The sequence below is a fragment of the Hemicordylus capensis genome, chromosome 6 (genome assembly GCF_027244095.1).
Source record: "Hemicordylus capensis ecotype Gifberg chromosome 6, rHemCap1.1.pri, whole genome shotgun sequence".
In the NCBI taxonomy this organism is placed as follows: Eukaryota; Metazoa; Chordata; class Lepidosauria; order Squamata; family Cordylidae; genus Hemicordylus; species Hemicordylus capensis.
In genome coordinates this window covers 24,578,871-24,591,330 of record NC_069662.1, presented here as the reverse complement: position 1 = coordinate 24,591,330, position 12,460 = coordinate 24,578,871, and the positions used below count along the sequence as shown (strand labels likewise).

The window sequence follows — 12,460 nt, the reverse complement described above, 5'->3', positions numbered from 1 at the left end:
GACTAACATTTTTAGGAGACAACCCATTATAAACATTCACCCCAGAGGCACCTGCAAAAGCTCAGTGGACTATTCAGTGCTTTGGTAGCTCCAAGGCTGGGCCAGATAAAGCAATTAAGAGGAGTCAAGTCAGGGGTGGTCATAGGCATTGCAAGTGGGATGTGGAGGTGGGAAAATTGCCAGCAGCCTCTTCTTCTCTTCTCAAATTCCATGCAGCCTTTGCTAGGACTGTGAAAAGAGGCACTCCTGCAAAGTTTGCAGGGGTCAGATTGGTCCTGAAGAGCTTGCTCCGGTGGTAACTTGCCGCCCTGCTGGTGCCCCAATAAACTGATGCCTGAGGCAACCACCTCACCTTGCCTCATGAATGGACCGCCCCTGAATCGAGTGAGAAGAAGCAAGTTGTTGGCTACCAAGCAGAGAATAGAAGAGAGTGTCAGGGCTGGCAATCTGGAAGCAAGCTGGTAATCCAACTGGATGGGTGGGTCAGTTGGTGAACATAAGAGCATAAGAAGAGCCTTGCTGGATCAAGCTCAAGAGCCATTTAGTCATAGGAGCATAGGAAACTGCCATATACTGAGTCAGACCATTGGTCTATCTAGCTCAGTATTGTCTTCACAGACTGGCAGCAGCTTCTCCAAGGTTGCAGGCAGGAATCTCTCTCAGCCCTATCTTGGAGAAGCCAGGGAGGGAACTTGAAACCTTAAGCTCTTCCCAGAGCGGCTTCATCCCCTGAGGGGAATATCTCGCAGTGCTCACACATTAAGTTTCTCATTCATATGCAACCAGGGCAGACCCTGCTTAGCTATGGGGACAAGTCATGCTTGCTACCACAAGACCAGCTCTCCTCTCCCACAGTGGCCCACAACCCAGAGGTGAAGGTATGCCCCTTCTCTTGCTGTTGCTCTTCTGCAATTGGTATTAAGAAGAATCCTGCCTCTGAACCCAGAGGTAGCATCAAGACTGGCAGCCACTGATAGACCTGTGGGTGGTTTGTTGCCCAGGTAATAAGTTGCTTAGATTGTAGAGTCCAGATCAGTCACATGATAGGACCAGGTAGCACTCTATTGGCTTCGATGTGCCACCTGACCTCCGCCGAGTTGACACTAGCTGTAAGACCGCTCTCTGGCCATCTGCTGTGAGGGTACTGAAGTGCAGCAAAAGGATTGCAGCTTTGTCTTCTGGTGGCATGGCCTAACTCCTATAGTTATTTGGGTCCCATGGTCAGGGTCCTCTGTTTGAGACCTCTACTGCTTTTTAGTAAGTCAGCCAGTTACTGGGGAGTAGCCAAATGGCTATTTTAGGAGGGAATCATATTGGGAGAGGGCCTAGCTGTGTGGGAGAGCACAAGCGTTGCATGTGGATTCCTGGCATTTCCAGGTAGGGCTGGACCTCCTCGTATGAAACCCTGAAGATCTGCTGCCATTCAAAGTAGACAAGGCAATTTCAACAAGACTCACAAACCCAAACCCAGCATTGCAAGCTCCCAACTTCTGTTGCATTTTGCTCTCATATTCACACTTCCAGGAACAGAGATAAAGACCAATATGCTGTGAAGCTGGGTGTCTATGAGCTTTCGAACCCCACAAGCAATGTGATGGTCTCCTATGTGGATGACATTATCCCTCACCCTGACTTCGACTACACTGTTGATGGCGGCTCCAGCGGGGATATTGCATTGGTGAAGCTGAAGTCATCGCTGAATTTCACCGACTACATCCTCCCCGTCTGCCTGCCAGAGTTCTCGACACAGTTTCCCACATTCACAAACTGTTGGGTTACTGGGTGGGGAGATACTGACAATGGAGGTGAGGAATGAGGGGCATTTTTTGTTGGGCTTATTAAGACCAAGACTGTTTTTAGTGGGGTGGGGGACTCAGGACCATGGGAGTGGGTATGGGGCCCAGGCAAGAAGTGCTGCCATGGGCTTGTGTTTGGCATTGTGTCAAAGATGATGGGAGCTGTAATGCAGGGTCATCTGGAGACCCAAGCTGGGGGACTCCAGAGATAGGGAATTGGCAGGCATGTAAACATTAAGCATGTGGTTGGGCAGGAGGGACCCCAGCCTGCAATCTTCTCCTAATGCTCGGCAGCCGATACAGACAGAAAATAATAAGATGAGCCAGTGTGGAAACTGCAAGGTATAGACATCGAATTAGGACTCCACATGCAATCCACATGCTATCATAGGAACATAGGAAGCTGCCATAGTCTGAGTCAGACCATAGGTCCATCTAGCTCTGTATTGTTTACACAGACTGGCAGCGGCTACTCCAAGGCTGCAGGCAGGAGTCTCTCTCAGCCCTATCTTGGAGATGATGCCAGGGAGGGAACTTGGAACCTTCTGCAGGTCCCAGAGTGGCTCCATCCCCTGAGGGGAATATCTTCCTGTGCTCACACATCTAGTCTCCCTTTCATATGCAACCAGGGCAGACCCTGCTTAGCTAATGGGAACAAGTCATGCTTGCTGCCACAAGACCAGCTCTCCTCCCATAAGCAAGCCCATGGAAGTTCTCTCATCCCATGAGCAAGCCCGTGAAAGTTCACAAAACAAGTCCCTGATCTGAAACCACCCAGAGAGGGAAAGAAAAAGCCACAGAGCATTTAGACCTCCACCATGCCCTAGTACGGCCTCTAACGGTAAAAGCTTGCATTCTACAAACACAGAATTCTCCCGTGTTTCTCTCCCACAGAGCCACTGCCGTCTCCCCAAAGCCTTCAGGAACTGCAAGTGCCTCTCATAGACCGCAACACCTGCAATGAGCTCTTTAACATTAATCTGCCACACGGCCTAGACCTCAATCCCATCAAGCCTGATATGTTCTGCGCTGGTAAAGCAGAAGGCGGGATAGATGCCTGCCAGGTAAGACACTACATAACCTGTCATCCGTGGAGCTGCCGCATGTCTGTGGTGGACTGAGGCTTCCTGGGAGGAACATGGCAGAGCAGGCTCCAGCCTGGTTTTATTCATCAAAACAAATAGTTCAGCAGCATACTTGTTTCAGAAAAGGAATCCATGTCCCGGACTCTTCTCTGTCCCAAGAGGGGGAAATGTGCATTACAATTCATCACGGATCTGTTAAACTGAAACAGGTTGCCAGAATAAAGCCTTGCGCTGTTTCTTCCTGGTCTTGGTCTAGCTGGGATATGGCATGTCTGATTTCTTGAAGTTCTCCCATCCCCCAGAGGAGAGAGAGGGATACCAAACAGTAAGGTTGCCGCCCAGTTCAAGAAATCTGAATCAATTTATTAAATAAATCAACGAACTCTGTACATATTTGCATGTGAGAAAACAAGTAGTTCTGGTAAGGACTAATCCACCTACTTTGCATTCCTGCTAATTCCTGCTAATTTGGCAAAGAGGCACCCTTCAACGTGGTGATTCTCTTTATTGTGCAGGGGGAGAGTAACTGGCCCTATCCACCCCCAGCACAGTACCTCCAGTGACTGTTGCTGGTGTCTACCATGTTTCTTTTTAGACTGTGAGCCCTTTGGGGACAGGGATCCATCTCATTTATTTATTATTTCTCTGTGTAAACCTGAGCCATTTTTGGAAGGGCGGGATAGAAATCGAATAAATAAATAAGTAAATAATTCTTATTAATAATTACCACCTTCAGATTCAAGCACTTCTTGTTGTCAAACACCAAATGCAAGGTGCAGGGCACAATCAAACAGTAGTCGCCAGAGACCCATCTGTAAAAACAGGGTTCACCTCGCATTGGATTGGTAGAGAATGGCCATGAGTAAGGATGTGCCGGAAGCACAACTCGAGCACAGTTCAGAGGTGGGGCCCAGCCGGGAGCTTTAAGAAAGAGGCGAAGAGGTCCTTACCTGTTCCCCACCACCACCCCTTGCTGCTAGGGTGGCTCAGCTTCCAAGAGTTGTCGCATGGCGACAGCACACACATGGTGTCTGCACATGCGCGGGTGCCATTTGCGTGGTCAGCATGGTGTTGACCACGCATATGTGCGTGCTGGCACCGTGCGGCGATTCTTGGGACCCACGCCACCCCAGCAGGAAGTTGCATGGGGCAGCAGAGAGCGGGTAAAGACCTACTCTCCTCTTTCTTAAAGCCCCCGGGCCCTACTTCTGAACTGTGCTCGAACCACAGTTCATGCACGTCCCTAGCAATGAAATAATGCTGTCATTACAAAATACACTATTGAGGTGTCCTTATATGGCACTACATCTGTACCAAATTTGGTCCAAATTGGTACAGGCATTGCAAGGTGGTTAGAGGCGCGCGCACACACACACACACACACGGACAGCAAGGTGATCTCGTAAGGCTACTTTCCATGAGGAAAGAAAAAAAATACTTGTAAAGCAAAAAGCCTGCTTTCTTTGTTTTCAAATGATGCATGCTGGTGTCACAGCAAGCATCCTCTACCCATTAGTTGATATACTGTAAGAACTGCCTCTTCTAAGATGGGACTTGTATCTGCAGTTTTTTGTGAATATTTGTTTTGTTTTGATATCTGCTCAATTAATATCAACAACAACTTTATTTATTGGATTCCCCACAATGATTGTTCTCTGGGTGGCTCACAAAGTAAAACAATAGAGCAAAAACATACAACTAAAAATACTTTAAAATAAAACCAACCTACAATAAAATCCAGCTAAAAACAAAACAAATTATACATATCTGAGTGAAAATAATGGTATCCCAAAGGCCTTCACCTAGTGTCAGGAGAGCTTCACTGGAGAGGCTATTCCATAATGTTATAAACCGCTCAGAGACATAAGTTTTGGGCAGTATAAGAATATGTTGAATGAATGAATGAATGAATGAATGAATGAATAAACGGTTGCCACTGCCAAAAAGACCTAATTAATTAGGGGTATATTCTAAGTCAAACAAAATAATATAACAGATTAATCTGATTAGTGTAACCCTAGCAAAGATTAGAAGTTGGAATTGGAAACATCTTTTTTTAACTTATTTGTTTAATGGATGAATCAAATTTTTTAACCAATGCAGCTGTAATAAACATTAATACCTAATAGAGAATCCAGAGAAAGCTAGTCATGCTTAAGTATCTTTGAAATCGATACGTTACTTGTGAATAACTTAAGTTCTTTTAATTCCTGTGGGGCTTCAGTATGGATAACTTTCACTGGATTTAGGCCATAGTGCTTTAGAATGTTAAGATTTCCTCACATATATTTATATTGGAACATAGAACATAGGAAACTGCCATATACTGAGTCAACCATTGGTCCATCTACCTCAGTATTATCTACACAGACTGGCAGTGGCTTCTCCAAGGTTTCAGGAAGGAATTTCTCTCAGCTCTATCTTGGAGATGACAGGGGCGTATCTAGGGTAGGGCAGGCAAGGCACGTGCCCCGGGCGCCACTTGAAGGGGGGCGCCATTTTTTTAAATTAAAAAATTATTTTAAAATGGCCACTGAAAACAAAATGGCCACCATGCATGCTCAAATGGCCTCTGTGAGACCCTAGGCCATGCCAGGCCTCGCAGAGGCCATTTGAGCATGCACGGTGGCCATTTTGTTTTCAGTGGCCATTTTTTAAATAAAAAATATTATTTTTAAAAATGGCCACTGCACATGTTCAAATGGTCCCTGCAAGGCCCTAGAGGCCAGTGAGGGGAGGGGGAACCTTTGCAGACCTCCCACTCCACGTCCTTTAGGAAGCCCCCTGAAGGGGCTACTGATTTTTTAAAAATTTAATTTTATATAATATGTCACTGTACACATATTCAGTTTGGCACTATGTACAGAGAATCAGGGCTTGTGAATACTGAGCTGAAGCTTATGAGCTAGTATTCATTTGTATTCATTTGCTCTTACTTGTGAGTTAAATGTGATGTCTTAATAATATGGCTATTAATGGTGAGTTTGTCTTTGAATCAGTGTGAAATCCTTAGTATTAAGGCCCACTGGGAGTTTCTTGCTCTCTTTCTCTCATTTTAACTGTCTTTCTGAAATACCAGAATATATTCCAAGCAGTGATACAGTTTACTCAGCATATCCTTTAATTATTTTCAGAGTATCTGGGAAAAGTGAAATTCTCCATTTATTTTTAAAACTTATGTAATAGTGATGCTACAATGCATAGTAGAGAATTAGACAGACACTTCTGTTTAGTTTCCCAAGTACACCTCCACATAGTATTTGGGTATTTCATGAGCCCCAGCATACTGAAACTTGTAGTTTTCCAGCATTTTTTGGTCTGGCTACATCCACTGCTAAATATTTTTTGAAAGATTAAAAGATTAACGAGCTTGACTTGTATTTTTGAGCTGATACTATGGTAAAGTTATCTGAAAGATGGGTGTCAGATGTTTGGACAGGGGGCTCAATTTCAGTGCTTGCCCTAGGCGCTATTTTCCATAGATATGTCTCTGGACAGGGAGGGAACTTGGAACCTAGATGTTCTTCCCAGAGCGTATCCATCCCTTGAGGGGAATATCTTACAGTGCTCACACATGTAGTCTCTCATTCATATGTAACCAGAGCGGACCCTGTTTAGCTAAGGGAACAAGTCATGCTTGCTACCACGAGACCAGCTCTCTTCTCCATTGTTACCATTTTAATCCTCTATGGTAGATTAATATCATTATTGTTCTTGATAGGAATGATGATGATGATGATGATTGATGATGCAAGGACAGATGAAACAGGAACCGTTTCATGCCTGTACTGGCTCTGCTTGAGCTGCAAAAACTCGGCTTCAGAACTAAAGCACACACACTGACTTCATTTCTTCACGCCAAGTCTAAATAAGGCCTTTGGCTGCTCTTCCTGGTAGTCTCACATTTCACTACAATTTATCTTCTCTCAATGAAGCTGAGATACATAAAGATCTGGATGATCCTAAGGCAAGGTGCACAACTGTGACCCTCCAGTTGTTGTACTCCCAGCCTCCAGCCTCCCTATCTACAGAGGCCAACAGTAAGGGATTATGTGAGTTGTAGTCCATTCATAGCTGGGAGGCTGAAGCTGTGCAGCCCTGGCCAATGGTGGGCTAGAGAGTACATTGCTAAGGTGAGATTTGAACAAAGCCTGTGTCAAGGTTCAGAAAATTCCAAAGCTCCCCCAGGTCACATTAACCTCTGACGGGGAGGGGGCAGGCATTTCCACAGTGTGCCCTTCGGGGCTTCTGGCAAGTAACATTGAGATATGCCTCATCCCATGTCCTGTAAACTTCTGGGAAATGTAGTCCTTCCCTAGGCTTTCTCCATTAGAAAACCCAGGGATGGACTGCATTTCCCAGAAGTGCTTGTGGGCAAGGGATGAGGTTTATCTTAAAGGCCCCAACCAAATTACTTGCCAGAAGCCCAGGAAGGCCTGCTGGTACAATGTAGCTGGGGGAATCCCTCCCCACATAGAGGTCAAAGGGATCTGGGAGAGCTTTGGACATTGCCCAAGCTTCCCACAAGCCTAATTTGAGCCTTATTCCAGCTCCTTCACCAAACCAGTATCCCAACTCCAGTCATGGAGTGTTTTCTATACACACATGCTAACTTCCATCTCTCTTCACAGGGCGACTCTGGAGGACCCTTGGTTTGTGAAAGTGGAGGAGTCTGGACCCAGGTTGGGATTGTGAGTTGGGGAGAGCAATGTGCTCAGCCCAACTTCCCTGGTGTCTACACCTTAGTGTCTTACTATGCTGACTGGATCCAGGCCAACACAGTCTCTTCAGAGGGCAGAAATAGTGGACTGCGCTCCATCCTCACGGTGTCACTACTGATGTCTTTTACACTGACCCTGCCATGAGATACTCATCCACCTACCCCTTCAGCCTGCCAACTCACCAGATGCCCTACCATTATGTAGGATGCTGATTGGGCTCAAATATGTCCCAAATCACCAAATGCAGCAGGGCGTTGTTTCAAGGGACCTTACCCCACTTCTGTCTGATAACCATGTAAATGGGTTTCACAACCTTTCAGTAGTGATTTAAATGCTGGGATTTGCCCTAAAGAAGCCAGGCAATGGTCCCAGAGATGATGCTGAGAAATCCCCATCCAATCATGGACTGGGGTTGGGAGCCACGGTGCTCTCAGGATGTTCTCCTATGCCATTACACATGATGTTTGATGACTGTGGTTCATTTTGTTTAAGCCCCTGAGAGTTTTAAATGATGTGACAAGCAATGATGAAAATATCCAGCACCTGGGATTTCTAATTCTTTGGACCCTGTCACTTTTTTATTGGTGATACTCAGTCCTTCAAGTGTGTGGTTTTAATATCACCAATTAAATTTATAAATCTGTTTGTGTGTTTGACTATGTTCAGGTATAACACGAAAGCAAGTTTTCTGCTAACCATCATTAAGAACCCAGCACTACTACAATAGGCAAATGTTGATTCACAGCCATATGTCTGCTTTCCATTTGCTCAGGACTCCACTTCATCAGGTCACAAAGTCATTCCCCTTGCCATGGTACAGCAGCCTCTTGAGGCACAGCAATGGTTTTAACCGGGAGATCGATGATTTGTGAATTCAGCTGTAACTCAAAACCACAGTGTAGGAATGTGCATGGACTGTTTGGCACAGTTCGGTCGGAATTCAATCCGAATTCAGACCAAACCGCATGTATGCGAACTGGTTCTGTTAAACCGATTAGCTGAGCCAGTCAATTCAACAAACCAGCTTGAACTGGTTTATGATTGAACTACTGGAACCAGCCTGGTTTGTGGTGGCCCATTTCGCGATCGAACCAGTTCTGCACATCCCTACCACAGTGAGCGCTAATTGTAGTTTACAAACCTACTTCAAACCATAGTTTCAGATCCTAGTTTGTTGGCTCCAAACAAACTATGGCCGCCTTCGAACATAACGTGAAACTGGAGTTAAATGCATGGGTGTAACTATAGGGGGCGGGGGGGCACGTGCCCCCGGCACCACTTTGGGGGGTCACATGGGGGGCGCCAAAAAGTGCCCCTGCTGATCCCCTTCCTTTTCCAAAAAAAATAATATTTTTTTTGGTTTGCATCGCGCAGGCGCAGCGCTGATATGAGGCCGTTCTGCCAGCCGAACCGAACTCGGCTATTTTCCTGCTCCGACGAGGCACCAAAGTGCTTTTTCGGGCTCTGCAATAATCCCTGCCGGAGGAGGGGGCGGGGGGGAGAGAGCGAGAGAAGCGCTCGCTTTTCCTTCGCCCTGTCATCCCATTTCGCCGCCGCTCAGCCCCCTTTGGGCATTTCCGTGGCAGGCGTTCGGCTGTTTCCGTGCGTGGAAGGAAGGGAGGGGGGCCCTGCACGAGGGGGGAGGAGGAGAGCCGAGGCATGCTCGGCGGCGCTTGCTCCCTGGCTGGCTCCTCTCAGTCGGCCGCGCTGCTACTTGCCTCTTGCCGGGGCTGGGAGAGCCTGAGAGGGAGCGTGTGTGTGTTATGTGAGTGACGCGGCGCGCGGAGGTGTAGTTTGACGCGGTGTGTGGGGGAGAGAATAAAACTGCGGCAAGAGCCTAGGCTAGGCGCGAACGAAAGCAGTGACGGAGCAGCCTGTAGCCGGTAAGAGGAGAAAAGAAAAGAGAGAACGGAGGAGAGGTGAGGCAGTTAGAAAGGAACGTAATTAGTACAATTAGTAAATGTTTTAAGCTGACAAGATTGAGGGTTACGTAGCAAGACTTGGTTCACATAATTGTCTTTGCTACTAAACTGTCTACATGAGATTATGTCCAAGCTCATGAGTAGCTGCAATTGGTTGAAGAACACTAAATCTCTTGACATTTTCTGCAATTGCAGTAGTAATCCTGTACTGCTGCAATTGTTGAAATTCTTGCAGAATATATTGGTGTACGTGGGGTTTGTAGGATATGTACTTGCTGTGGTTGTGTATACTGGGCAGTTCAGTAGAGAAAATCTCTTAAAAGGTAATTATAAAGAGTGCAGATTCCATACAAATGTAAGTTTTCCATCATAAGCTTGATCCCGCACACTAGTTCTCAAACTTCCTGCCTTCAGGCATCTCTCTCCAGATTGAGTGACCTACAGGAGGACCCAGAGCGTGGTGGAAGTTTCTGGGCCACATGCTCAGTTCACATACCTTTTCACCTGCCCTGCCTGAACTGCAGCCCAGCAAGCACTTTCCAGCTGCATTTGTATGTTGCAAGGAAATGGGTGCGATTTCTCTTCCCCAATGTATGTCCCTGTAAGTGATTGTGTTTGAATGTGTGAAATATGTGCAAATGACATAATTTAAAAACAGCAACAATGGATCTTTGCGTAGGACTATTCACAAGGGAGTTTATAAGCAGATTATTTCATTTAGATAGATAATTTGGCTCAGTAAGAAGAAGCCCCAATTTATTTGATGCTTGTTGATTACATTATCTATTATATTTGTTCTTCTTCCAAGTTCAGGGCAACCTGCATAATCTTCCTGCTTTGTTCTCACAACAACCCTGTCTTGTCAAAACCAACTTGATAGCACAACAAGCCACACCAGGGCTACCAACTTTCCAATAAGCCTCTGTAGCTGTCAGCTACAGAGGCTTATTGGAAAGTTGGTAGCCCTGGTGTGGCTTGTTGTGCTATCAAGTTGGTTTTGACTCCTGGCACCCACAGAACCCTGTGGTTTTCTTTGGTAGAATACAGGAGCGGTTTACCATTGCCTCCTTCCACGTAGTATGAAATGTTGCCTTTCAGCATCTTCCTATATCACTGCTGCCCGATATAGGTGTTTCCATTCGAACCCGCAACCTTTTGCTCCCTAGGCCAGTTACTTCCCTGCTGTGCCATTAGGTGTGGCTTGTATTCCTTGTAAATCTAGGAGTAGGCAGTTGTGGTGTGTGTGTGTGTGTGTGTGTGTGTGTGTGTAGGATCTTGATTATGGAAGTTGGCTGAATGTCAGAATGGGGCAGGTGTCTTGTGTGTGTGCTGCAGTAGTATTTAGGAACATAGGAAGCTGCCATATACTGAGTCAGACCATTGGTCTAGCTAGCTCAGTATTGTCTACCCAGTCTGGCAGCAGCTTCTCCAAGGTTGCAGGCAGGAGTCTCTTGCAGCCCTATCTTGGAGATGCTGCCATGGAGGGAACTTGGGACCTAGATGCTCTTCCCAGAGTGGCTCCATCTCCTGAGGGGAATATCTTCCAGTGCTCACACTTCTAGTCTCCCATTCAAATGCAAACCAGGGTGGACCCTGCTTAGTTAAGGGGGTGGCGGGGGGGCACAACTTCAGTGCTTGCCCCAGGCGCCGTTTTCCCTAGTTACGCCTCTGGTTAAATGTAGCAGAGATTTTGGTTTCTAGTCGTCTGAACATGTGATCCATTATTGCCTCCAAATCTCAATTTGAGCCTTCAGTGTGTAGTGAGTTTTGCCACCAAAACTTCAGTTTCATCTGATTCCTGTCACCACTGTAACCAGGGTCTTGTGTTGTAGCTCCTCCCAAAACCATAGAGAGGACAGCTCAGAGCAGCCCAGAAATGGGTCAACTCTATGCTGGCTGCGTTCCTCACTGGCTGCCTCTTGGAGCTGTTGCCCCACCCTCTGCCATGTCCACACTTCTCCTCCCGATGTTTGCCAACAGAGATGCCATGTCCCCAGCATTCATTCTTTAAGGGGAAAGAACCACATTGGAGAAAGCCCGCTCTGCCCTGGGTCTCATGGGCCCCCCTTGTCCATCCGCACAAGAAGGATGGGATGACAAGACAGGGACAGCAAGAGAGGCCTCCAGCAATTCGGGACTGCAGAGATATGTGCACAAACACATGAGGCCCCGTTAACACCAGAAATTGAACAACTACATTGTTTACCACAGATAGCACAGGTGCCGGGCTGTTGGGGGAGTGATACCATGGTGCTTATTAGAAATACCAATGTGCCAAACCTTTGCACAGCTGGGTTTCCATCAATGCTGCATCTGGAATACACCTAAGAAACTCTTGGCATGGCAGCCTTCCTGTGGTCCAGTCAATTAAAGAGACAACTCGTAGCCCCTCAGATCTGGTGTCTGTCTCTCTCCATCAGATTGGATTTCTTGAGCAACCTACAAAGCATGCCTTGGTGCAGTGCCGGGCATGTGGGACCTTCACTTAGAATTATCATACAAAACGTTCTGCCGGGAAAGGAGAAGGGGCACACATGCAAGGAACCCTTTCATTAATAACGCACCTGATATAGCTCAGCTGCCCAGCAAGGCATCCTTTCAAAGGTGTTGCGTGTGCTGTCTGGTTGGGCAGCAGGGCATTGATTGCCCACGATGCCTGGGCAGTGTCTGGATTTTTAGGGTTCTGGTGGATGATGCTGCCCCCTCCAACTGTATGGAGGGGTTCCTTCAACCATTTGCATATATCATATATGCAAATATATCATATATTCAAACCAACCCGGTTTCTAATGAACTGGTTCGTGGACCAGCAGGTTTGTTTGAATTCGGTTCCAATTCGAACCGAACTTCCACGAATGGTTCCATGCATATCCCTAACACACACACACACACACACACACACACACACACAATGAGCATTTGTTAGATTCAGCATC

General features: G+C 46.6%; 1 protein-coding gene across 1 annotated transcript in view; it reads left to right on the top strand.

Moving 5' to 3' along the window:
• Positions 1-8,158, top strand: part of LOC128330950 (transmembrane protease serine 9-like) — a 39,650-nt gene extending 31,492 nt beyond the window's left edge. The window contains exons 10-12 of the mRNA XM_053264317.1: positions 1,525-1,805; positions 2,691-2,860; positions 7,513-8,158. Coding sequence (XP_053120292.1) covers positions 1,525-1,805; positions 2,691-2,860; positions 7,513-7,746 — 685 coding nt within the window. The 3' untranslated portion in view covers positions 7,747-8,158. The remainder of the gene's footprint in view (positions 1-1,524; positions 1,806-2,690; positions 2,861-7,512) is intronic.
• The last annotated feature ends 4,302 nt before the right edge of the window (positions 8,159-12,460 follow it).